This window comes from Paramisgurnus dabryanus, chromosome 19 (genome assembly GCF_030506205.2).
Source record: "Paramisgurnus dabryanus chromosome 19, PD_genome_1.1, whole genome shotgun sequence".
NCBI classification, from domain to species: domain Eukaryota; kingdom Metazoa; phylum Chordata; class Actinopteri; order Cypriniformes; family Cobitidae; genus Paramisgurnus; species Paramisgurnus dabryanus.
This window is the reverse complement of record NC_133355.1, coordinates 15,765,595-15,791,476: the sequence shown is the minus strand read 5'-3', so window position 1 is coordinate 15,791,476 and position 25,882 is coordinate 15,765,595. Positions and strand designations below refer to the sequence as shown.

General features: G+C 39.1%; 4 protein-coding genes and 1 long non-coding RNA gene across 5 annotated transcripts; 2 read left to right on the top strand and 3 right to left on the bottom strand.

Moving 5' to 3' along the window:
* Nucleotides 1-1,284: 1,284 nt before the first annotated feature.
* On the bottom strand, nucleotides 1,285-9,221 carry zftraf1 (zinc finger TRAF-type containing 1). Its single transcript, XM_065291051.2, has 4 exons — nucleotides 8,372-9,221; nucleotides 4,040-4,278; nucleotides 3,224-3,435; nucleotides 1,285-2,967 (listed from the first exon to the last, which is right to left on the bottom strand). Exons 1-4 carry the CDS (start codon nucleotides 8,672-8,674, stop codon nucleotides 2,576-2,578), a joined length of 1,146 nt encoding a protein of 381 aa, XP_065147123.1. The 5' UTR covers nucleotides 8,675-9,221; the 3' UTR covers nucleotides 1,285-2,575.
* A 326-nt stretch (nucleotides 9,222-9,547) lies between these two features.
* LOC135780564 (uncharacterized) lies at nucleotides 9,548-12,246 on the top strand. Its single transcript, XR_012335442.1, has 5 exons — nucleotides 9,548-9,694; nucleotides 9,873-9,954; nucleotides 10,816-10,888; nucleotides 11,488-11,667; nucleotides 12,124-12,246. It is a non-coding gene; the product is annotated as an uncharacterized lncRNA (long non-coding RNA).
* dclk3 (doublecortin-like kinase 3) lies at nucleotides 10,140-16,445 on the bottom strand. Its single transcript, XM_073812668.1, has 5 exons — nucleotides 14,509-16,445; nucleotides 12,064-13,568; nucleotides 11,822-11,954; nucleotides 11,505-11,672; nucleotides 10,140-11,269 (listed from the first exon to the last, which is right to left on the bottom strand). Exons 1-5 carry the CDS (start codon nucleotides 14,570-14,572, stop codon nucleotides 10,842-10,844), a joined length of 2,298 nt encoding a protein of 765 aa, XP_073668769.1. The 5' UTR covers nucleotides 14,573-16,445; the 3' UTR covers nucleotides 10,140-10,841.
* Nucleotides 16,446-20,832: 4,387 nt separating this feature from the next.
* On the top strand, nucleotides 20,833-22,908 carry fabp3 (fatty acid binding protein 3, muscle and heart). The gene is made up of 4 exons (XM_065291054.1): nucleotides 20,833-20,990; nucleotides 22,008-22,180; nucleotides 22,387-22,488; nucleotides 22,634-22,908. The coding sequence occupies exons 1-4, from the start codon at nucleotides 20,921-20,923 to the stop codon at nucleotides 22,682-22,684; spliced, it is 396 nt and encodes a 131-aa protein (XP_065147126.1). The 5' UTR covers nucleotides 20,833-20,920; the 3' UTR covers nucleotides 22,685-22,908.
* A 300-nt stretch (nucleotides 22,909-23,208) lies between these two features.
* zcchc17 (zinc finger, CCHC domain containing 17) lies at nucleotides 23,209-25,841 on the bottom strand. Its single transcript, XM_065291053.1, has 8 exons — nucleotides 25,650-25,841; nucleotides 25,448-25,527; nucleotides 25,299-25,356; nucleotides 25,116-25,216; nucleotides 24,849-24,940; nucleotides 24,642-24,742; nucleotides 23,624-23,739; nucleotides 23,209-23,512 (listed from the first exon to the last, which is right to left on the bottom strand). Exons 2-8 carry the CDS (start codon nucleotides 25,520-25,522, stop codon nucleotides 23,363-23,365), a joined length of 693 nt encoding a protein of 230 aa, XP_065147125.1. The 5' UTR covers nucleotides 25,523-25,527; nucleotides 25,650-25,841; the 3' UTR covers nucleotides 23,209-23,362.
* Between the last annotated feature and the right edge of the window lie 41 nt (nucleotides 25,842-25,882).

Sequence of the window (25,882 nt, the reverse complement as noted above, 5' to 3'; positions counted from 1 at the left end):
ATAATGACAAAACTTATTCAAGTGTGCAACTATTGCACAAATAATTTTAAATAAATAAATTATAAATTAAAATAAATTGTCACTCATAAATCCTATTAAATTTAAAAAAGAAAATTAAAAAATACTTTGCCGGACAAAAATGTTTTGGCGGCTGCTAAAAAATAAATGCAGGAAAAACCCTGCAAAAAATAATACTTTTTAACATAATAACAATACAATAAGTAAAAAAAATAAAATGAAACTATTTGTAAGCTTTCGCGGGCCACAAATAAAATAATTTGTAAACTTATAAAATAAGGGGGTGGGCTGGATTTGGCCCACAGGCCTTGAGTTTGACACCCCTGTTTCTGTAGAGATAAAGCAACTAACTGCTACATGTTGTACGATTAAAATGAAACTTTTATGGTGACACGACATATGAAGACAAAACATTGCGAATATGTGCTAAAGTGTATTGGTTAAAAAACAGGGAAACTATTTAAACGTCGAGCAAAATTTGCATCTTCTCTTCAGTCTTACAGACAGCGTTTGACATCTGCTAATCAATAAACATGGCTTCTCGGGTAAGTTGCAAAGATTTGAAATTTTGGCTTGCCTTATTTAAGTATGTTCTGGAGTTTTTCCTGTAGGCCCGTTTTGCTAATTCTGAATTGTTGCAGATGAGTTAAATTTTAAAACTCATTCCACCTGCTAACATAGCAGTGGGCCGCGAGGTTTAACGGCTTGATTGTGTCGGCCGCGAGTTCGGATCCGTTGATTTTGTAATAATAAAAACGCGGGTTGCCAGGTGTGCGTAATAAAACCTTTTTACAGTCTATGAATAAAACCAGTCCAATGATCCTATCCCAAATTGCAAAAACTCTATATGGCACTTTCATACCTAAAAGACATCTATTACACTCCTTGATTTTGAGCGCTAACTGACGACACACCGCTCATCCGGGTAATACGAGTCATCATGACCCGCTACGTGTATTTTTAATGTATCACACCACTGTCTCTTTTCTAATTCATGATGTGAATTAGTTACAAATTAGCTAATAAAATATTTCAAATCAATATTTAGTGTTTGATTATTTATATGGCAGCAAGTAGTCATGTAAATAAATTTGGACAAAGACGTTAGTGTTTGGTTCCCAGTACGTTAGGTAAACATATAAATAAACACTTTTCCTACCTAACCAAAAACAAACCTTCAAAAAATTATCTGGGAACCAAAAATATTACCTGTAATGTACATACAGGGACACTTAAACAAAAACAAATGTACAGAATGCATTGACACAAGTTTAAATGAGCTTTAATAGAAAGGCACATATACAGCCAGAGTGTAATTGTAGGATTAAAAGCTTTTAAATGCAGAAACAGTTTGAAACTAAACTCCTCTATTTGGAAGAGACGGTCTCTGCTAGAGCAACAGAGCGTTGTATTTCAAGTATGTCTAAACTGTTAAGTCACAGCTGAGTTCATTGGATATCCCATTACTGCAATGGCTCTTTTGTACCCCCAGCTTTGTGTGATTGTATGCATGTGCATTTTTAATAAAGGTATGAATGAAGATAACATTTTGTGTGTGTGTGTGTGTGTGTGTGTGTGTGTGTGTGTGTGTGTGTGTGTGGAAAGGGATCAGAATCAGATCGTTCCAGTTTTGCTCTTTTGAGTCTATGTTAGCTCACTAATGGATGTAAAAGTTAAATAAAAATAATAAATATGTATGATTTAGCTGATGATGGCATTATGACATCATGTAAGGAAGTGTACTTGTGTTTTCACACACTGGGGGCATGAAAGAACGCATGGCATTTGTTAATGAGGATGTCAATTCACAGAAGGAATAAAAGGCAAAGTTCACAGATTCTTAAATAAATGTGTTAATAAGGTCAAACTTAAGTTAAGATTACAGGGTTACAGTTCTACTCAACTAAAAGTGCGCATTATAAAGTGCACACAAAAAGAAAACCTAAAAACATGCAAAATCGCATCTTCCGGGTTCTGGGGTTGGCAGCCATTTTCTCCAGCCTAACCGTACTGCTGCATCAACGAAAATGGCTACCTTCACATACAAAAATACACTTAAAGCAGTCGCAGCCCCTGTGCTGCAGTGTCTGTGTATAAGCCTTGAGAGAACGGTTTCGAGCGGGACACACATAAACACAGAGTTTTACATTGCCTGCATGATAGGTCGCATTACACCTCTGACAAACCTGCCTCTATCTTTTTGTCCCAGATACACATTCATTCGTTCAGTCGTACAGAGCCCAACATCAGTCTACTAAGGAAACAAAAATACAGTCACAGACATTTTGTGTAGTCCGTTCTGGCCTGCTCTACCAATAAAACCGTTGGGTCAAGTTGTTAATGAAAAGGCTGAATTTCGGCCACAGAGGGTCTGGAAGCTTACCGGCAACGACACACACTCGCACACAAACAAACAATGCACTGCAGTACTGATGGGCCATATTTTCATCCTTCTTCTGCTTGCTCCAGTAGAGGTATCTGTGGTTAAGTGGTGCTTGCCTTCCATCTCCATCTTTTCTTCTACTCTGTTCTTCATTCATCCCATCATCTCACGCCTCTATTTCTGAATCTGAAAGATGAAGAGGCGTAGGTTGATGTTTTTGGCAGCCAGCAGCTTGTTGCACTCCACGCTGTCGCTGATGGGCAGCAGGGCGTACTCGGTTTCGTTGGCGTCGTTGGAGAAGACGTGGTGCTGGATGACGGGTTTGATTTTCACATCGTCGTACGGGCCTTTCAGGAGCAGGAAGGAGCACTCGAGCGCAGAGTTCACTTTGCTCTTCAGAATGAGCTGGAAGGACAGCGTGCGCTTGCAGGAGAGGTTGGGGTTGCGTTCGGAGTCGTTGACCCGTGCCTTCAGCACCCACGTTTGGTTGAGCACGGTGAACCGTGGCGTCTCGTAGTACAGTCGAGTGATGAAGTCATCGGTGCGGTACGGCCGGAACTGCACCTCTGAAGGGAGAACAAACGAGAGTTGTTGAAAGTATATACAATATTTTTGCATGCAAGGGTATACAGATGTTCACTTTGAATGCATTATTATTTTGCTTTCACCAGCTTTTCTCCAGAGCATCGACTGGTAGAGTCACGTTGAATGCCGGTTTAAGATCATTTTTAAGTCATTTTGTGTCCTCCGAGCGGATATGTAATAAATTGATTCATACTAACGTTTTAGTTTTGATTTCCCATGGCCTATCTGTTTGTGTACCTGTGAAGCCGATCTTCTCAAAGCACAGCAGGCTAAAGATGCTATTGTAGAGCTGTAGCTCTCTGCGATGGCTCTGGTCCATCTCGTCCAGTATACCCATCAACTCCATACCGGTCTTAGATGGGTGGGAACATTCTGCCTCATGAGCGCTGAGCTCATGGAAAGGCCCCTGCCATGGGCAGCCAATCCGCTTGTACTTACACTGTGTCACTCTAATTCCAGAACAAATGAGAAGTAATGATAAGATGACCGACCAAACACCATCATCTCTATCAGGCATTGCATAAATAATGTTTTTAAATCTAAGTTTATTTGTCTATTAGCACCGGCTTAAGAAGAAATAGTGGGGGAATTCAATAAGAATTGTGTCTATTGATAGCAGTTATTTGCATGAATTGTGTTCACTCGATTAGCAAGGGCAAATAAACACACTAAAAAATGGCAATTCACACTTTGCAGTTACCCAGCTTGCAGGGTGGTGCTAAGTTGCTAAACGCAGCAGACCACTGCACTCTGGCATACTTTACTGGGACTGTATGGCAGCACTCCACCTCTAAAATGGAAAAGGTGCACTCGTCTTAGTGCACGTGTAAATAGGTTTTAGGTCATAACATTCCTGTCCATCATTTGAATGTTATTTCATGAATAACTGCACTAGGTACATAGTGGTTGACTATTTAATAAGGCAGAATCTATGATACATATCATCTTCATATAGCACCTTGTTAAACCCCATTGCAGGTGGTTAGTGAATTAGGTGCATGTTTTTGCTTGGCCCTGTCAAGGTGTTTGTTTTGTGCATTGGTGTAGCAGTACCTGTCCTGGCACTCTTCTGTCTGATGGCGATCCAGGCTGGATCGAGGGAATTGTTTGAGGCAGTAGCTGCAGTCGGAGGGAAGTTCACTCACAGCTTTTTCCACCGCCAGGTTCCTGCAACACAGACTCTTACTGATCTCACAGCGGCAGTTGGGACACGTGGCTTGTTCTTCTTTGAGACGTGAGTCAGCAAGCAGGTGAATAAAACAGCCTGCGCACATCAGGTGCCCGTTTGTGCACTGTGAAATGAGAGCACACACCTTCAGTTCACAGCACAGAGAGCAACACAGCTGAAACAATTACACAGGCTTTTATAATGAGCAGATGTTGTGTAGGGGTCTCTCTGGGTAAATTAATTGTTCTGGTTGTAGGACTCAGGATGGAGTTTCCCCATTTTTCCAAAGTAACCTTGTGCGGTGGTTTCCTGAATGACTTGGGGGACGTGCCATTGACCTCAATTGAAAGATAACCGTATACTGTCAGAAAAAGGTACAAAACTGTACCTTTTTTGTCGCTGGGGTGGTACCCTGAGGTACCGTTTTGTTAGCCTGGTCCAACCAGACTCTCGTACATTCATTTCATTTGTACAGAGAGTCTGACCATGCTCCATTGCAAAGCGTTACTTCCGTAAAGGAGGGTCCTCTGTTAAAGTTAAAAAATATTGGATCTGCCCAGAGTCACTTTGCCATAGGCGATCGCTAACTTGTGGTCGTGACGTAAATCATGCGCCGAAACCGGCCGGAAACGACAAGTCCGAATGATCAGACCAACAAAACTTCGCAAACATTGTTCTTGCTCCGGCTTTAACTTCTGTATATAAGGCAGTTTTGCAGCAAACGGAACGAATAGCATTTCTAACGTCTTTCTCAGCTGCCATTACTGAACTACAACTCAAACTGATGCACGACCCCCCTCTGTTCGCTGATTGGACCTGCAGATTTTTGCAGGAGAAAATGAAACTCTACACAGCAGTCCCAGATGTTGTACTTAAGCGAAATGAAAATTAAGTGGAAGCACATAGGAGGGCGGAGCCAGTCAACCGTTTTGTACCTTTACAGGTATATAAACATAATACAATGTTGAACCTTTTGGGGTAAATTTTGTACATTTAAAGGGGCAATTAACTGTTTTGTACCCCTTAAATTTAACGGGTACAAAATTGTTCCTTAAGGTACACAATTGGTCCTTAGGGTATAATATTGTACCCCATAAAGGTACAAAAGGGTACCTTTTAGGGTACCACCCCAGTGACGGAAAAAGGAACACTTTGTACCTTTTTTTCTGACATCATATTTATAATCACGCTTTTTGTCGCTTCATCTGAAAGCAGGTGATGGCGATTTACTACTAATCAAGGAACCGGCTTTACTGACGAGATGCGTGCGACAATCGCAATATCGAAATAGCACAAATTGTTGCAATAACTGAATAATTATGCATAGTTAAAGTTTTAGGTTGATCCAGATAGCAGAGAGACTGGTGAAAGGAGAGTGATGATTCCACAACAAAAAAGTAAAACATGTATGTTTGTTAGATAATTTACAGCTTTAAAAATATTACAACCTTTAAGAATTATCATATCGCATACTGTATATCGCATTGTCTATCAAGTTGTCACATTTTTTCTTGAGTATCGAGCAACCCCCTGTTGAGAAAATGGCAGTAAAAGTCTAAAACTAGTATTTGCGATCACATTTTTTTTGTTTTAAGATTAAAAAAAAGCTTGAGGTACTATGAAAACTTAAAGGTCCCGTTCTTTCTGTGTTTTTGAAGCTTTGACTGTGTTTCAGTGTGCAATATAACATGTGTTTATGTTTCACGTGTAAAAAAAAACGCTGTATTTTTCACACAATTTTCTTATCTGTATATCGTATTTTCACTGTCTAAAAACAGACTAGTGTCTTTCTTTTTCTATGAAGTCCCTCCTTCAGAAATACATATCGAGTTCTGATTGTGTAGTTTGTTTAGTGTGTTGTGATCAAGCGTGCCGCACAAGCCCTGAAAAGTGAAGCCAAAACGTCTCGATCACCCCCCAGTGACTGGTCCTAGTATAGGTCATAAACCCCGCCTCCCCATGTTATTCAGTGGGACTTGAGACCAACTAAAAAAAGTAATTAAACTTCAATTATCTTTTTTCTGAAGCTGGTTTCTGTCATTTAATGTAGTTTTTATCACGCTGATGTACATTCAAATGTTTGTTTTTAAAATAGGTTTGTGTTTAGTTAGTTATTTAATAATATAAAAACTGTGGTGTCACGTCATGATTGACAGCTGTGATATCGTGTGATATGCGCATTCTATGAGAGCGAGGGCGGGGTTTTGATTTCGCGGCTTCACTTCCTGCTCACTACTGCGCATGACTGGTCGCGAAATCGCTACTGCGCAGACTCAAGACCCAAGATGTCAGCGCCATGTCGGGACACTGGCGGCTTCACTTTTTACCAATGGAAGAGAGCGAACAGGCATCGTCCATCTTTTTTACAGTCTATGGTTGTGATTCGACAGCAGCTTAGCTTAGCAGAGCCTTTGAGCTTAGCTGGCGACTGACCTATTCTTTGTGGGCGGAGTTTAGTCAAAAACTCTTATGTTGACATCATTCAATCGGGAAGTAGAGGGCTGTAGTCCAACCGGCCATTCGCTGTAGGCTTTGAAAGGGGAATTCTATAAATATATCGCCTGGCAGTGAACTTTGAGCTTTATCATTTTGCAGATATTATTTATGCTTTAACAGCCACATTACACACTAACTAACGTTTGAAAAATGTGATCAGGAATAACGTGACCGTTAAAAGTTGTCCAAGATATTGACTGTCAATGTTTTCATGTTTATGTCGCCTACTGACTCATCAGAGACTTGGGCTGCTCATTTAGGGTGAGGTAATTATGAAAGAGTACAAAACTATGAGAAGCTAATGATATAAGAGTAACTAAAACAAAAAAAAGGTTTATAGTGTAAATCAGTGAAACAATGATTGTATGACAATTTTAGGACAAAAGAGGAGGTTTAAAGACAATCTGTATTTGTGAGTAATATTACTTAAATATGAATATATAAGTAAATTACAAATTTAAAACTAAAATAGCAAGGTTAGCCATGACAAACAAATGCATGTAATAAACCTGTTACAACCTGTTTATTACAATAAACACGTATTTTATAATGCTATACAATGACAATCCTGACCAAAATGCATTGAAATCCTTTTTTAAAACAATGGTTAACAATGATTTTATGATTAGTCCAAAGTGTAACTTTGAATAATTCTGTTATTGGCTTACCTATTTAACAGCTAATCTATATGACACGAGGCAAACTGTTATGTTGAGCCAGTGTTTGATTTATTCAAGTAGCATTTGATTTAGTTAACTTTTAGTTGACTTGTTTGTTTTGTTTCACAGTGTGTTTATTTTATTTGCTGGGATCCAAATCCTGATTTAGTAATAAATGGATTATACCGAAGCCTATTATAGCTCTGATGTGGTGTGACATTTTGAATAAATCACATGATACCTTTATGGGTCAGTCAGTGTGAGATGAGTTTGATGTTCGCTACAAAAACACGAGTGAATACAAAATGTCTGAATGTTTCACGTGCTGTGTCAACTACTTTTACTCTGGTTTCACAACAGGCCTGTGTTTACGGTCGTCATAACATACATACACACAAGTCAGAACCATTTTAACTATTATGAAGTTACTTAGAAGATATAAAGGTGACTTAAACTGCACATGTTGTGAATCAAGTTTGTGAAACATAATAATATGTTAAAGGGAAGTTTTTTTGACAGCTGTTTTCAAGCTATGGCTTCAGAGGGATTGTAAGGGGTACATATTTGGGGGAGGGGTGATCAGGAGAGTGCAGCAGTGATTGGGTTAAACAGAACATGTGACCACCCTGATTGTCATGTTTGCAAAAAAAAAAAACAGCTGCTCAGGTCAGTATCGTATTAGGCTTCAGTGTATCTAAAAAGCAACAAAATATCAAACGAGCCTTTCAAAAGTAAAAACAAAGAAACTACTATTCATGTTTGTAAATGTGTTCAGCAACTATTTTATTAGACAATGCACAGTGTGAGTCACAGACAGACAGACAGACAGACAATGGGCAAGTAGCCAGAATGACAAAAACGTTAACTCTCAAGAAAAGCCGCATATTTAACATCTTAAACTGCAGTATGTATCCGTCTCACATGCTAAAGAGTCATTTTAAATGGATGTAAAGTAAAATGATGTAATACTATGCGACATTTGGACTGGTGAGAGACAAAGCCTAGCATATTTTTAACCCTGCACATCCATTATAAAGTGAACTCCATACTGACATTGTTTACCTGGTACACAGAGGCTTTTGGCAGGTCCAGACACACAGTACAGCACAGCACAGAGTACAGCCGCTCCTCGAGCTTCCCCGCTTCCCCTTCCTGGTGCCTCATGCGCTTCTTGGGCGGTGCGTCCGGGTCGGCCTCGGAACCAGGACCGTCTCTCCGCAAGCCGGACTCGTCTTGAATACCTACCAGTCCTGCGCTGCCCGGACCCGCATCCATTGCGCCCCCTGGACCGACACCGAGACCCGATGATGAGGAGCCTGGAGCGGCCGCTACGCCTAATTCCATCCTCTCTTCCATCGAAGACATCCAAGTCCGGTCCAAAACAGTCACGGGGGGATGATCGAGCACAATGTTCGTTGACTGTCAATGTGAAATGTCAGTCTATTTGGCTTGCAATAATGGGGTATAATGGGCAGCAAGCAATGCATTCACTAGTAAACAATCCCTTGATAACAACCCTCAGTTCAAATAGATTATTAACGGGTAATAAGATATTTGATAAATGTACAGTGAAAATATTTTCATCTGTGCTTTGCTGCATGGACGCCTTTAAATTTCTGGATAGATCTCGGGTTAGCTTTAGCTCTCGGCTTGTAAAGAGAGAGGAAAAACAGCCTTTTTCAAAGGCTCAACAAAACAACAGGCTGTTGTTTAGTGCCGTTATTCGCTGTGACAGCACGCACACGGCGACGCTTTGGGACCCGGCTGGGCTCTTTGCCTCCGGTCCACCTTCCGAACAAAACCGAGCCACTCCGACACGATCCGGATGCGCCCGAAACCTTAAAATGTATCAGTTTTATGCAGAGTCTCTTCGACAGTCCTCCGCTTAATCTACACTGCCATCTTTGTTTTTTTCCTGTCTACCTCCTCCTCTCTTACTGCCCGCTTGTCCCTTTCTGATTCTACCTATCCGAGTTTTGAATACTGAAAACTGAGCGAACAACGGACCAATAATGTCAGTCGTTATTTAATAGTCGGTGACTTCTTTGCCAGTATTAGCGATGGCGGCTCTGTCCGTCTCTTGGTGTTCCCTGATTGGCTGCAACAAATGTTGTGCTTCATCAGATGACTGGGGGTATTTAAAGAGCTATGCGATGCGCATGCACCCTGGGGTCATGGTAGAATTATATATTTTAGAGAAAGGTACCGAAACGTTTCGAATGCTATGTTTTGTTAACATTTTTTTTAGATGTGTTGCGCTTTTGTGCGATATTATTGTTATAGTAAGGAAAGTATAAGAGGGAAAGATGACCACATCTTGGCAAACTCCCCAACACACCCCTGATATGCGACAAAATGGCAACGTCATCCTGCAGCGTCGTTTATGTAAATAACTGTACTTGACAAGTTGACAGTCTTGTGAATGGAATAACTGAATGAATTATTTTTCATTTTTTTATATAACAAGCAGCTATTTAAAGCAACACAAATGATTCGTTATCTCTTTATTGTGAATCAGCATTTGTTTTATTAAATACGTTTTTTTTTCATGTTTTTCATACAGAAACTTGAGTGAGACCCCCGGGGATGGGGAAATGGCCCCGGCCAATCACATGACTTGATGGACTAGTTTGGGCAAGACAGCTGTCAGTCTAGTTTGCCTGTAGCATGGGGGAAGTGTATTTATGTGTATCTATTAATAATATACAATAATGTAATAACATGAAACTAGAGTTTTTAGGTGTTTTCATGCACATTGCAGTATTTGTTTTAGCAGCGTTCTTAGCCTAAACATTCAACTGAATTGCAAAAATTTTTTTATGAATGAACATGAATGAAAACAATTTATTATATATGCCATATAGGTACATTACAGGGTATATGAGAAACAGGAAGACAAAATATATGGAATACTGTTAGTTTTTTAGCTAGTCTACTATAACAAAATGGCTGGCCAACTTTCCCATACAAATTGGCTGGGATTTGCTGAAACATTTATAATCTTTCTTAGAAAATGAAATTCACTCTTCCAGTATTTGTTTTAAAACGACAAAGGTATATAATAAAACGCATAAGAATTATCTAGAGACTGGCCACATAAAAGTCATTATAAACAAACATCAACTGCCTTAATCTAAACAGCAAAACTGGCGTTCTTTACCAACATCATTGGTCAACAGTCTCCTGAGACCTGACATGTCTTGAATCATGTCATTGGTTTTCATGTGAAAAACAGTGCATTTACATTCAGCAGACACATTTAACCAAAGTTAAATTACAATAAGGAACTTACAAACAAGGAACATCTAAAACAATTTATACGTTCTCAGATCAGTGCTCTTGGTTTCTGTGTAGACTAGAAAATGTGAAGACATTTGCAATAGTATAACATTTGTTTTGTCATGCCATTTGTACTGTCTCTTTTGTATGTATATTCATCACACTGAGAGATGTGTATGGCTTATATTGTCTTAAGGTTTTTTCACCTTTTTCATCTCATTTCTCAGCAGGTCATTTCTCATTATTTAGCAGGTCACTCTTGTTTTGAGTCGGCGTCTTCTCGTTCTGCTGGTCTCTCAGGTTTGTGCTGATCTATGCTATGGTGCCTATTTGTTGTGGATGAATGTTGTTGGTCACTACTCATTTTATGGCATGTATCATGTGCATTAATATCCGGTTTATGTTTATTCTTTATTCTGTACTTTTTGACATCGGCAGCAAGAGATTTCTCTGCTGATATGTTCAGTTTGAGAGTATTTTCATTGTCTTTCTGACTTTCCATTTGTCTGTTTTGTATTTGATGGTTGGGCTTCTCAATTGTAGCTTCAGTGGCTTGTGTCGACCCCTTATGGTCTTTTTGTGCTGTTGCATGTTGAAGCCAGTCGTGCTGTAATGTTTGATAAGCTGTCAAGCGCTTTTTTGGATCCACCTCCAGTAGAGCTCTGACTAGAGCTTTAGCCCCTGGGACACACAAATACATACAAATGTCTTAATAAAGAAAGCATAAAAATTTAAGGTAAAGTTTAACCAAAAGTAACATTTCTCTTATCATTTACAGAAAGGCCTTTTTATCAGTTTGTATGTTCCCTGGATTTGAACCCATGACCTTTTGCATTGCTTACACAATGCTCTACCACTGAGCTACACAGAAAATGTTATTTCAATTTCTTTCATTGTAGGTTGTCCACTGTCTCACCCTCAGATACATTGTCCCAGTAAGGGGACAGAAAATGGACATCTCCCTTTTGGATGAGACAAAAAAGTTCCTCTTGATTACGGTCTGGACTTCGGAATGGAGGAAACCCACTCAGGAGTACAAACAGGATAACACCCATCGCCCAGATGTCTACTTCAACACCGTAACCTATTCATTCAAAGACATACACACACACATTTACGCTGAAAATTTCTAAATGTACCAACATTTTTAAAATTGAGAACTTGGAAAGTTGCAACTCAGGTTTTTTTGTGTCTAACCAGTTCCGCTAATCTGGGTAAAGCAAGGGATTTTACCTGTCTCAGCAAGTATCTCTGGAGCAACATATGTGGGTGTGCCACAAACTGTAAACACAGGCTCTGTTATCACCATAGCTAATCCAAAATCGGCCAATTTCAGATTTAAACTTCCATTGCCATGCCGCTGAACCTTTGAACAAGTAATAGAGAGTTAAATTGAAATCACCAACCACTAATAATTCATAAATTCTATTTTACTTCAATTAATACTAATGTACAACATACAAATAATTTTTTACCAGTAGATTTTCAGGTTTGATATCTCTGTGTGCAATGCTCTTGTTGTGGATGTATTCCAGAGCCTGGCTGATATCTCTGATCATGCATGCAGCACTTGGCTCATTAAACCTGCCGCTCTGTGAGATAGCATCAAACAGGTCTCCACCGGTGACCAGCTCCATCAGCAGGTACACATGGGTGTCGGTGTGATGTGAACGAAAGAGCTGAATGAGTCGAGGATGTTCCAGGCTACGTAGCAGAGAAATCTCATTCTTGATCATGTGACCGCGTCCCTGCAGCTTAGCGTTGTCCACGATCTTCATGGCAAAGATTTCTGGTACGCCATGCACTCGGCACTCCCTTACCACCGCGAAGTTCCCATCCCCTACCACGCGGCCGATCTCGTAACAGCGCTCGATGTCTTCCGGTGTAACTTCCGCACCATCTGCTGGTAGATTAGCCTGGAAGTTTCTCTGTTTTGCCGCTTCTTGGTTATGAATGGCCTGCACAGTCTCGAATATAACTTCGGTGCTGAAAGCATTATCCAGGTTTTTATCAGCAGAGTTAGGATTGGCAACATGCTCTTCGACTTTCAGTGGTCTGTGCGGTGTGTTTTCTGAAGTCTTATTTGCATCACTAGGGTTATTTGGCCTATACTGTGGTTTGCTTCTGATTGGGGGTATAGGTGGGCCACATCCACGACAGCTCCTGCAATAAACCGGTTCTGCCTTTCTTTCCTCCTTCTTTGGCTCCTTTTTATCGTCTTTATGTTGGTCACCCTTCCTCACCCACAACTCTCTGTCTTTTCTCTGCCTTTCTTTTTTAACTTTATCTCTTTGCCGTCCTTGACCTCCAACAGGCTGCAGGTTGTTGGCAGCTGGTTGGTTTAGATGTTGATCACATACAGTAGGTAAAGGCCCCTCACCGCCAGGTTCATCGTCATGGAAACCACTATCTGCTTTAGTGGCTTTGGGTCTCAGGATACGATCCCATATCCTTAGGAGGTGTTCACAGTACTTGGGGTTTTCGGGGTATAACTCGTTCAGCGCTGTGTGCACCTCATCAAGAGACGGTCGATTGACTCCAAAGGCCAGAAAAGCATGGTCGATGCGGAAGAAGTCGGAAAGGCTGTGGATCTCGCGGCCAGCGGGACTAAAGAGGCGGCGTATGCGAGCGTTGTTCCAGCGGGGGAAACCGAGGGCCTCGGATACATCTGCCATTAGCTGCTCAAACGTCTGCACAGCACGGCGGTTTAAAAGCAGTGAGATCTTACGCAGACTCTGCTCTCCACATGGCCGTACCACGGTCACAATTCGTGGCCGTACTGGGCTTTCTTCTGCATGCCTGGCATGGTAGCCACTCGCTCTGGAAAATCCTGGTTCCCCCCAGGGATCCAACCCTATCACAGAGCTTTTTAAAGGCCCGTAGTCTGTGGTGGGTTTTCGGGGTCTCAATCTGGGTGGATTAGTGGGCAGAGGTTGCCGGGGAACAGCATTGGGGCATTTAGGGAGTTTTATCTTCTGATCTGGAACACATAAGTAAAGATATAAACATACAACAGTGTAAATTGAGAGACACAATTTTAATTATGATACATAATGCATTATGTTGCTGTTTGTTATATGTGTCCAGAAATGTATTTGTTAATCAAAAGTACAGCACAGAAAATCACTTGATCAGATAATGAATAAAGCACATACAGGCAGATTAAATAGGAAGTGGGACAACATTAATAATTAAGAGAAGGTGTGTATTGAAGAGCAATGCCGAGACATGCAGATTCTCAAATTGCATCTCATGCTCCAGGGGTAACGGAAAAGGATCAAATCTGATCGTGCCAGATCATTTTACTTAGAACGTAGCTTCTGCTTTCTGTCTTTCTTTCGTTCTTTAAATGTAATTTTTCTATGTGAACACTGACAAGTGGTTCAAAAGATGCTGATATTTTAATTGATGTTGTTTCACTTTTTATGGCAACACTAAGAAATTTCACAATATTTTTCAAGAGGAAGGTTGGCATGATTTTTACAAAGCAAATTGTGTTATCTTTTGCAAAAATAAGTTAATGGGTACATAATTTAATAAACCTAAATTATTTTCTTTGCACTTAAAAAGTCCATTATTAAATATTAAAAGTCTTTGAATTAAGTTAGCTATTTTTACTGAGTTAATATTTGGAATTAGTATTTTTTAATTAACCTAAATTATTTTCTTTGCACTTAAAAAGTCTATTATTACATATTAAAAGTCTTTGAATTAAGTTAGCTATTTTAACTGAGTTAACATTTGAAATTAGTATTTTTTAATAATTTATAAATATATTTGTAAACAGAATAGTTTTAGAACAAAACGTCATATTAATTTATTTGGCAAAAAGATACGACGATTAGTATTTTTATATTTGCATATACGTTGTCTAGCTACCGTTACACATTTGGTTTTATATATTTAAATTTTTTGCTCACCTGTCAATGCCCATCTGGGTCTAGGTGCCTCGCGTCCGTGTCGCTGGCTCCACAGTGGTGTCATTCTGTTAAAGTGCTTGCTGTTTGATTTATATTTCTGCACGTAAAGCCCCGCGAGGCCATAATTTCCGATAGACGTACGTGAGCTTTAAAAACTCCTGAAGAAAGTCATGGAACCAGTATCCAGTCAATATCCTTTAGGAAACTTTATCTTGCTTGGCGGTGTATTTAAAGTTTGGACCGGACAGCATCTTATCAAAGCAGAACCGGGTCAATATTCAATCAGACCCGAGGTAACATCGGGATATCTTCACGCGGCATCTCTTGGAAAGACTACGAGCGCGTTACCGGATACCCCGCATCCTGCTGCACGCGCGTCTCCCCGGTAACCGTCACCTCTTTAATTGCAAAGAGCTGAAGACCACAAACACAAAGATAAAGAAGGGGGAGGGGTAACAGAGAAATAACAGAAAAATAATGTTTTGAGTAAATTTCTTTGAGTAAAAAAGATTTTGTTTTCATTTAGTGTTGATAACTTCAGTTCATTTGTCTGCATTTAGTGTCACTAAATGAGTCATGTGGCCGTAAGGCCTAATTATTTTGACTTGGTATGTTGTGAAATATTTAATCTACTGCTATTTCCAGTGAATTTGGTCCAGTGTTCTCGGCTTACCATTAACATTGCTATTCAATCAATCCACACAAACTTTTTCCTTACCTTTTTAAAACTAGATAAAAAAAGATATTTTCAGTCTCTTTGTAAGTCTTGCAGTATGGCCGAATTGCTATGGTTACTGTTAACACAGCAGTGCTTGTTTTGTGTGTGTGTGTGTGTGTGTGTGTGTGTGTGTGCGTGCGTGCGCGCGTGCGTGTGCGTGTGTGTGTGTGTGTGTGCTTGCTCTTTTATGGGCTGACTACTTGTGCTGGACATTTGTGTGTGTGCGTGCCTGCGTGTGTAATTGGGTATCTGAGTTGCATTTGCATGTCCATTAGATGGCAGTGTGTGTAGAGGGGTTTGAAGTGATTTTGGGTGAGAGGGGATGGAATCAACTTTTCATCAGTTTTCCCCTAATACATACACACAGGCTTATGCTCTTAAAAGTAAATATGTTACAGAGGTTAACAATGTTGATATAGAAGAATTTTTTTTTGGATTAACCTTTCAGGCAAAGGTTCTTAAAAGAGCCATTTCTTTATACGTTTTATAATCTAAAGCAGTCAAACTGGGGGCCGGGACCGTGAGATGGTGCCAGGGGGGCCCCAGTTTTATGACATTTTATAAAAATACATGAATTTATCATGAATTCTGTGTAATAAAAAAAGGCTACTAATCAATAGCCCTACTAAATGTTTTGTCGAATTAAAATGTAACGTTTTGGAACAAATTTGTCATACATTTTCTTTGGGGGGGGGGGTCGTGAAGGAATGCACCATACACAAGTGGGGGCCGCACACTGAAAAAGTTTGAGAACCACTGATCTAAAGAACCCTTTTCCTCAACAAAGAAACTTTGTAGGGTCTGCAAATGTTCTAGGTTCTTGATGGCAGGGGTTCCCAAACTTTTCATTATATGACCCACTTAAATAGGTATAATCTATCCCGGCCCTGACCAACATATATTTACGTGGAAAACAATTTTTTTATTGAGTACTTTTTAGTTTCTTTGTCTTTTTATTAATGAAATGTAAGTTAAATTGCAATTTCAAAATATTTATGATATATCATATCGAATTCATTGTCATTGCTAGTCATTAGTTGGACTAAACTTTTTTGTGTGTGTGTCATTCATTCATCAAGAGCCAAGCGACTTTGCATGACCTTATCTCATTGTGCGACCCACAAGTGGGTCCCGACCCACAGTTTAAAAACCACTGCCTTAAACCATACACCCCAAAATGATTCTTCTTTGACAGTGTTGTTTAGCATGTTTATTTTAACATGTCTGACATATCTAAACTGATCAGTTTATGTCTCTAAATCTAAGAAATGTCATCAAGTCATATTGGTATTTGCTATATGAACAAAAGTTGGATTTGTGACTTGTGTTTTTTGTTTGACTTGGACTTATGCTTTAATTTTATGATAAACTCATTAGGGATTGTGTGCGTTAGATCTGAGTGAGTGCTACAGTATTTAAATGCGGTTTAAAGGTTTACCTCTTTCTGTAAAACTAGACTTTAAATTCCTAATTCTCTCTGTTTCTCCTCCTCTCCTTCTTTCTCTTTCTCTCTCTCTCTCTCTCCAGCACCTGTCTGTGCGAAATGTTGAACACGTGAATTCTACATACCCTGTTTAGTCACACAGTTGTGTTGGGTTAGACACAGTCCACAGCCGCGTGTTATGTCTTCACAAGTGTTTAAAGTGAATCTGGAAAAAATTGTGTTACACAACACATTCGATTGAACAATTGAATCATCAGTCCTTCAGGGGGAAATGTGGTTTATGGAACATATGGATAACATTAATAATAATTAACTCCTCCAGTCGAAAAACAAAGTTGTTTTGGACCTGGCAAGCAATTTTGCATTTGCACAGCTCAGATGTCTAGGCTAAAACAAGGCAAATTCAGGCTGTTGGTGAAAATTTAATAGACGTGTAACTATAGCCCAAAATAAATGAAATAATGTAAAATAATAATTATAATAACACCAAACACCTTGTAATCACTGTTTCTTTTGCTTACATTATGGAAATGACATGTTGCATGCTGGGAAGGTACTTTAACCTGCCAATGGAATGCAAAGTTTGCTTCAACTTGAGTTTAATTGTTCATTTACATTTTGCAGATGTGTGCAAATGACACGCAAATGAGGAACTGTGCAAAGCATTTTATTGCACAAGAGTCAACAATACTCAAAGTACAATGTCATGAGAAGAGCTTTCATAAGAAAGCTTGAGCCATGCAAGTATTTGTAAACTATAAAATATCCTCCTTAGTATCTCACCACAAACATAAAGAGAATATTTTAAAAAAATGCTGGAGGGTATTCATACAGTTGCAGGAACCATCTGAATACTATCACTGCATGATACGCAGTATCACGTTACCACGCCGTAAAAATACATTTCATTAGGCAGTTTATCAAATCCAATTAAATAAACAATACTCTGCTGGTTACATAAAGTAAGGAGTTAAAAATTTAAAAACGATAACGAAAATGTAAATCTGGAAAAGTTAACACAATAATGGTGTATGTTTGGGTGTGTGCCTGTATCTGCACATGCTCAAACAGGTGCCTTTTTCACAGGATTTGTGTAAGGGGGGTCATGTCATGATCCCTCAGGCGACTGAAGAGTACAAACGACTTCCAATCTAAACAAACCTTAAGAGATTAGTGGTTTACATTGGAGTTCAGAGATATGCTGAGGTATTTGTAAGTGAACAGTAGTTTTTCGATTGCTTGTTTAGTTTTTGTAGTTGTAGTCTTTTTAACTCTAAATTAATGGATGATTTATACAAAACAACAGGGCGTGTGTTCTTTGGAAATTAAACAAATCTTGGCAATGTTAGTGCTTTACCAAATGTAACACGCTGTACACTCTGTAAAATGAAGGTGCTGCATGATGTCATACACTCTCAAAAAAAAAGGTAAATAAGGGTACAAAAGTTGTCACTGGGGCGGTACCTTCTCAAAAGTACACTTTAGTACCTGATTGGTACATATTGGTAGCTCTAAGGTACACGCTGGTACCTAAAAGGTACATACTGTTATCTCAAAAGTACATATCTGTACCTAAATATTACATATTAGGACCTTTTTAAAAGCTACTGTTCAAGTGACAAAAAGGTAAACCTTTGTACCTTTTAATTTTAAGAGTGTACGCTCTACAACAAACGGTGCTAAATAGCACTAAAAGTGATTCACTGGCTCGTATTCATAGAGGAACCATTTTAAGTGCTATATAGCACCTGTGTAGAACCACATTGTGCTATATAGAACCATATCTGGTGCTATGGTGATAAAAACAACACATTAGTGTTGATTCTGGGACAACACACTAAATGCGTTGTCCCAGAATCCACCCATCTCTGTGTTATTATTAGAACTTTTGTTACTTTTAACACAACTTGTGTATTATTTTAACACAAAATCAACACAAAATGACACATAGTGTGTTAAAATTACACGTAATGTTGTGTTAAAAGCATAACCCAAAAAGAAGTGTAAAAAAATTACACAAATAATTACAAAATATAACACATCTTGCTATGTCTTTTAGGTGCTATAGACGGTTTCAGCAGTGACAACATAAACAAGCGGCTTTCGTGGTTAACACGTAACTTCCGGTAAACTCTGCTAAGAATAAATGACAACAAAGTCCTTTTATAGTAGGTTATTTATATAACAAACAAAATAAACAACATGTAGATTACCTAGGAAACCAAAACACTTGTTATTTTGGACGAGTTATTTATTTAAGAGTTCAGTTTCGGCAACTAGTCAGACAATTAAACAAACATAAACCGGAAGTACAGTTTGGACCAGACACTTTATCGCATCACCGCACGTGTGTCTGATGAAACAGTCTATAGCAAGCGTGCCGCACAAGCCCTGAAAAGTGAAGCCAAAACGTCTCGATCGCCCCCCAGTGACTGGTCCCAGTATAAGTCATAAAGCCCGCCTCCCCATGTTATTCAATGGGACTTGAGACCAACAAAAAAAATTTATTACACTTCAATTATCTTTTTTCGAACCTGGTTTCTGTCATTTATTGTAGTTTTTATCACACTGATGTAAATTCAAATGTTTGTTTTTAAAATAAGTTTGTGTTTAGTTAGTTATTTAATGATATAAAAACGGTGGTGTCACGTCATGATTGACAGCTGTGATATCGTGTGATATGCGCATTCTGCGAGAGCGAGGACGGGGTTTTGATTTCGCGGCTTCACTTCCTGCTCACTACTGCGCATGACTGGTCCCGAAATCGCTACTGCGCAGACTCAAGACCCAAGATGTCAGCGCCATATAGGGACACTGGCGGCTTCACTTTTCACCAATGGAAGGGTGTGAACAGGCGTCGTCCATCTTTTTTTACAGTCTATGTCTATACCATTAAAGGAACAGTATGTAGGATTGTGGCCAAAACTGGTATTGCAATCACAAAACTTGTGGCTAAAACTGGTACTGCAATCACACAGCTGGTGGCCAATACACAAAATGACAACATAAATATCAGTTGAGGGCTGCAACTCCACTTTTTAAATGACAATATCCTGGCCAGACCACTGTTGTCAGTGATATAAGTATTTGAAATGAAAATGATTTCTTAATGTCTAGTGACATATCAGGGCCATTTTATGATTATTGATATACATTTCTTACATACTGCTTCTTTAAAATGGTTCCCCTATGATTCTGAGCTTTTAAGTGCAATTTAGCACTATTTTTTTTTTTAGAGTTTTTTTTTAGAACCAATTTTGGATGTATGGTATGATAAAAAAGGTTTTGTAGACTATAATGGTTCTTTAGCTAACCAAAAATGGTTCTATGGGAGCACTGTTAATATTTTGGCTTTATCTGAACTACTTTTCATCTAAAGAAGGTCTTTGTACCAGATGTCTACGGTTCATGAACTATAGAAAAGCTGCTCTCCTGAACCTAATCTCACAAACGATCATAAATTCAGCATAACTCCAGACCTTTATGCACACAAATCCTGATATTTAGACTCTTCGCTGTGTTCTGGGAAGAACTGCTTAGGGAGGGTGCAGACTCGCTCAAACAATAGTTTCATTTCAAATGCGCTCACTTGCAAACGCTTGTAAATTCAGCCTTGTAGCAAAAGGTTTAGTGTTACTTGTGCACAGTTTTGGTGATTATTGTACAAACAGCAGCTGATACGGCTCGATCTCTGCTGTCTCTTACTGAGCCAAACAGTCAGAGGGTGGGAATAAAGAGTCCTCTGACATAAGGTCGTGTCCTTAGCAGTCCGTTAAAGAGAGGGAGAGAAAGGGGGAAGAAAATGACCCTGACCCCAAAACAATAGAAATTCCTCCCTCCCTCTTCCCTCTTGCTACCCTCTTTCTCTCTTTGTGTTAATTTTTTCTTTAAATAAAGTATCAAACCCGATGATATCTACTTTTAGACAAATAGAAAGAAACATATTTTCGTTTACAATTTGCTCTCTGTTCATACAGCTGTTAAATTCCACATCTATTCTTTATTATGTCAGTCCTAACTGATTTACAATTCACTGTTCACTGTCTCACCCCACCTCGCATGTCTTTCATCTCTCTTCTTCTCTTAGGGTTTGGCTCCTCCCTCCTCCTCCCCCCAAGCTTATAATGATGACATCACAAACAGCAGTTATAAATCAGCCAGTAAGATTTCAGAGGCTCAGTGGTGCTGTCTTACCCTCTCTCAAGCTTTCTTTCTCTGCCTCATTTCTGCTACCGTTCACTTGATTCAACATGGAGTGTTTCTGTGGCACATGGAACTTGAAGGAGAGCAAGAATTTTGATGAGTACATGAAAGGCCTCGGTAAGTAGGAAGAGGGTGCGAACATGAGCACGTGTTTGCGGTGTGTATGTATGTTTATCGGCTAAACATGGGGTGTGTGCCTTTTGATGCAAGTAAACGCATGTAATTTGGGCGTGTGTTTTTCGTTTTCCCAAAATTTTAATTTAGTGTTTCTCAGGGATTTTGCAAGGTGCATGTTTTGTTGGTGCATGGGTGTGTTTAAGATGGAGAACATGTGGTGGTGGTGCAGGGATCTTTGTGTGGGAAACACACGCACACACACACAAATGAATGTGCTCTCACATGCATGGCCACAGTCATACCAACACCACGTGTGGGGCAACTACTGATGTCTGATCAATTCAAATTTTAGACAAAGAGCCATTTATTTTGCCAAGTAGACATTTCATACATTATGCCACAATGATTCATGATAAGATGACCTTGAACATTTGTTTCTCAGTAGGTTTTACAGGCTTGTTGTATTTAAAAATCAATCGTAGGCTTGTCGACCAGAAAACTGATCTTTCGTGATTAATAAAGTAGTGCTGAGTGAGCTTTGGCTAAGGAGAGGAAGATGTGGTTGTCTGATGAAGCAATGTACAGCTTTGTTACTGGAAGAAAGGCTGACAAGATGAAACATTTTGCTTCCTTCCAACCGTAAAACTATCAATTTTTCTACTGCACAGATGTTTAGCACAGATCTTCTGCTCTCATTCGATTTCCATAGGCTACGCCCTCCCTGTAAAAATCAATACTCATTGCACGGTTCTCCCCAAAGTGTGTTTGCTTATGGATTTGACCATTGTGACCGTTCCAGAGTTTAGTTATTTGCAGTGACCGGTTCATTTGTGACCAACTACTAAATATATGCAGGCTTTGTTTAATTATTACTATACTGCCCTTAGGTGCTTGTTCTTTATTAGCATTTTAACAATAAGAAAACACAATTGTAGTCTCAGCCCCACAAAAATTTGCCAACACAAACTATACTCTTTATTCCCGTGTGTGTTTTCTGACATTATTTGTATGTTTCAGGTGTTGGCTTTGCCACTCGTCAGGTTGGCAGTATGACCAAACCCACACTCGTCATATCCCAGGAGGGTGATGTGGTTACACTTAAAACTGTAAGCACTTTCAAAACCACAGAAATCAACTTCAAACTAGGAGTGGAGTTTGATGAAACCACTGCTGATGACCGTAAATGCAAGGTAATAAGATTTTGTTTATAGATTGAACATTTAATAGGTTTATCAATCGTATGAGTAAGCTCATCCCTGATAACATAACTTTGCTTTGTCTTTGGTAAACAATGGGTTCTTATGAGAAGTTGATATCCTGTGACATCCATTAGGTTAGACAAAGGAACACCACTGTTGAGAGAAAAATACCAGCTTGTATCTTTTGTATTTTTCAGTCGGTGGTAACACTGGACGGAGATAAGTTGGTTCACATTCAGAGATGGGACGGTAAAGAGACTTCCTTGGTCCGAAAAGTCGAAGGCAACAACCTCACTCTGGTCAGTACTGTGTTTAAGTGCATCTTCGGCTGAAAACGTATAGAGTCAGCAGTAGCAAAGATTTGCTGCTTTATTGATTTATTCTTGGCATTGGGGTGTTTTCTCTGTACATACATCAGCAAACTAATTTCTCTTTTTTTTCCAGACATTGACGCTCGGTGAAATTGTCTCTACGCGAAACTACGTAAAGGAATAATAAAGGGAAACTGCAGTCACAAAACATTCTCTATTTTGGCAAATGTATTGTCAATTGTTACATGTATGTACATTTCAAACGGTTTTCGTCCCTTTTTATCCAAAGACAGTATAAGATTCCAACTTTGTACCTCCAGATGTCTGTATTGTTGCTTTATACTGGTTGTCTTGTATGCTTCTACAGTCAGTGTTAAGGTCTGCAATAAATGTGACATTTGCTCCAAATTCACCGTGTGCAATTTATGTCAACTTTTCCATCAGGTGATCCAATGCTGTGACCCAGAATATTGTGTAATCCTAAAAAGGCCCCAAGCGACTTTGGCACACTACCTTTGTATTTGAACGTGGTCCGTGTGAATGTTCTAAATTTAAGCATGTTCCACTGTCTGCTCGGTGCCATGACTGTTTTCTAAATCGAGCTAATGGGTGTCTCGTGTCTTGTGTGTTTCTGGGGAAAGGGTCACTTGGAGGTTGCTGGAGTAACCCTATTAAACTTTCACCTCCAAAAACAACCCCACAAATTAATTCATTTCAAACTCATTACAGTTTAATATAAACACAAAGTACATTTCATTATTGATCAAGGACCGATCATTTATTTTTTGATAGACCTCAAATGAATGCAAGCACATTTCTCCAGTTGAACATAAAATATCACTGTGTTTATACCATATACAAATTATTCACTTTTGTGTTTGTGCTTCTTGTGCTTTTTCTTTGAATGCGTGTGCGAATGTCGTGGCCTTTTGGCATCATCGCCGCTATCAGATGAAGAGTTTTCTCGCTTTCTTTCCTTTTTGTTCTTCTTTTCTTTCTTTGCCTTCTTTTCCTGGAGAAAAATGATGAAGGGTAATGTGAGTAAAACAAATGAAAGGGGGTTGAAGAAAAAAAGCAGCATGTCATTTAACAATTTATTGGCCTCCGAGGGGCGTGTCTGCACCTTTTTACGTTTCTGAGGCTCTGATTGGGTGTTCTGGCTGGACGCTGGCTCTTCCTCTTCTGGCACTAAACTGTATTGAAGTCCAGGCGTTGAGAAGCAGTCTTTGGCAAAGTGACCTTACATGCAAACAGACGTGTGTCATTACGAGGTAAACTTTGTCATAACAGGTGTTTAAGGATTAAAGGTACTTTCTGCAAATAAAGACAGTAAAAGTGTGAGCCATGCATTGGCAACTAAGTATTGCTGTTTATTGTAATAGTTATTTACCAACAGAAAATACTGCAACACTTTTTTTTATTAAGTCTAAGTTAAATAAAGCAATATTTCCATGAATACTTTGCAGGAACATACTTAATGAGTCCTAAAAAAAAACCATATTCTTAAGTCGGATGACTTAAATTACTGATAGATTTGGAATCATAATTACAAACTTTGTAACTGTCTGTGTAGTAAAGCCAAAAGGTTTAAAGGGGGACACTCCACTTTTAAAAAAATATGCTCATTTTCCAGCTCTCTTAGAGATAAACATTTGATTTTTACCATTTTGGAATCCATCCAGCCGATCTTCGGGTCTGGCGGTACCACTTTTAGCATAGCTTAGCACAATCCATTGAATCGGATTAGACCATTTAGCATCGCATTAAAAATAACCAAAGAGTTTTGATATTTTTCCTATTTAAAACTTGTCTCTTCTGTAGGTACATCGTGTACTAAGACCGACAGAAAGTTAACAGTTGCGATTTCCTAGGCAGATATGGCCAGGAACTATACTCTCATTCTGGCGTAATAATAAAGGACTTTTCTGCTGTACCATGGCTGCAGGAGGCGCAAAGATATTACGCAGCAGCCGAAAATAGTGCCGTAGTTTCTTTAAATAGGGGAGCTGGAAACTGAGCATATTTAAATAATATTTAATAAGTTATATATATTTAAATAATATTTAATAAGTTATATATATTTAAATAATATTTAAAGTACACTGAAAGGTTGACCAGTCTAAAGCTTGCATTGTTCTTACCTCTGCAGCCACACTTTTTGCATGTGGTGTTGAGGACAGCCTCCAGGGTGATCTTCTGTCCCGTGTGATCCCTGAACTGCCTTCGTCTGCGTTCATCCTGTCTGTATGGACAATATTTATTTGCACACAATTTTATATATTTATGCCAAGTGTGTTTCAGTAACAAATATGGAGCCACATAGCATTCATTTACTATAAACCACCTACTCCGCCGTTACATTGTTGGGGTCTAGGTCCCGGCCAGTGCCTTGATTGACAGCTTTCATGGAGAAGGAGAGCTTGACTTTATCATCCTTAATCTAATGGAATCAGAAAATTACTTTAAAATTATTAATACGTAAGTGTATAAATCAATGCATTAATCAGATTTAGCATAGTAAATTCTGGTAGTGATGTACTGTATTTATAGTGAACTGTAAACAATCACAGCATGTTGTTTTGCAGTATCCTTTGGTTTTAAAAACTTAAACATACCTCTCTGCCAATGACTTTTATCCAGACGCTCTCCCCTACATCAACAATTTCAGCCGGATTCTCTACCCTACAGGCAGACATCTCACTCTTATGAACCAGACCTGACAATGCAATCACAAACAAACAATGGAAAATCTATGATCTCTTATTTACACACACTTTTGTAATTATATCCAACCTTACCTTGTTTTCTATATCCTGTAATTTTAACAAAAGCACCATATGTAGTAACAGATGCAACCTAAATAGAAGAAAGAGACACAGGGTAAATGAATCATATAAAGAAGACTTATATCATTTCATATGCTGCATTTCATATAAGGAGATCTTACCTCTCCCTTCAGAATGCTGTACATCGGAGGTAGTCCATCCAATCCAGCTGGTTCTCTCTCCCGTTCCTCAGCCATAACATCTGTAAAAATACAGCTGCTTAACATTCTGACATGGGTATACTAGTACGTTAACAAATTCATCATTTACTAATGCTTCTAATGCAAGTCATGCCAGTTAAAAAGCCAAGATTTATCATCTTACCAGACGGTATCACGTCTTGCCCAGTATACTGCACGTTGAAAACTATTAAACTGCAAAATACAATGAATATTCGTACCAAACAGTCGGAATTTAATTTTTGTCTGCTTAAATATGTGGTATAATGTAACTACCACTAACTAATGTTAAACCACAACGCACAAACAAATTCACAACAGCGCGCGTTATCTTCCGGGTCAAAGAATTGAACTGCGACCAATAAAATCGCGTTTCGA

Bases quoted from the DNA above. Each gene is read 5' to 3' on its own strand.
- zftraf1 (XM_065291051.2), bottom strand. From the start codon at position 8,674: ATGTCTTCGATGGAAGAGAGGATGGAATTAGGCGTAGCGGCCGCTCCA. The intron at 4,279-8,371 runs GTAAACAATGTC...CTCATTTCACAG, and splicing joins CAAAAGCCTCTGTGTACCAG to TGCACAAACGGGCACCTGAT. The intron at 3,436-4,039 runs GTACTGCTACAC...TTCTGGAATTAG, and splicing joins ACAGAAGAGTGCCAGGACAG to AGTGACACAGTGTAAGTACA.
- dclk3 (XM_073812668.1), bottom strand. From the start codon at position 14,572: ATGACACCACTGTGGAGCCAGCGACACGGACGCGAGGCACCTAGACCC. The intron at 13,569-14,508 runs GTGAGCAAAAAA...TATGTGTTCCAG, and splicing joins ACCCAGATGGGCATTGACAG to ATCAGAAGATAAAACTCCCT. The intron at 11,673-11,821 runs GTAAAATCCCTT...TTGAATGAATAG, and splicing joins AGAGATACTTGCTGAGACAG to GTTACGGTGTTGAAGTAGAC.
- fabp3 (XM_065291054.1), top strand. From the start codon at position 20,921: ATGGAGTGTTTCTGTGGCACATGGAACTTGAAGGAGAGCAAGAATTTT. The intron at 20,991-22,007 runs GTAAGTAGGAAG...TGTATGTTTCAG, and splicing joins TGAGTACATGAAAGGCCTCG to GTGTTGGCTTTGCCACTCGT. The intron at 22,489-22,633 runs GTCAGTACTGTG...TTTTTTTTCCAG, and splicing joins AAGGCAACAACCTCACTCTG to ACATTGACGCTCGGTGAAAT.
- zcchc17 (XM_065291053.1), bottom strand. From the start codon at position 25,522: ATGGCTGAGGAACGGGAGAGAGAACCAGCTGGATTGGATGGACTACCT. The intron at 25,357-25,447 runs GTAAGATCTCCT...TCTTCTATTTAG, and splicing joins ACAGCATTCTGAAGGGAGAG to GTTGCATCTGTTACTACATA. The intron at 23,513-23,623 runs GTGCAGACACGC...ATTTTTCTCCAG, and splicing joins AGCCTCAGAAACGTAAAAAG to GAAAAGAAGGCAAAGAAAGA.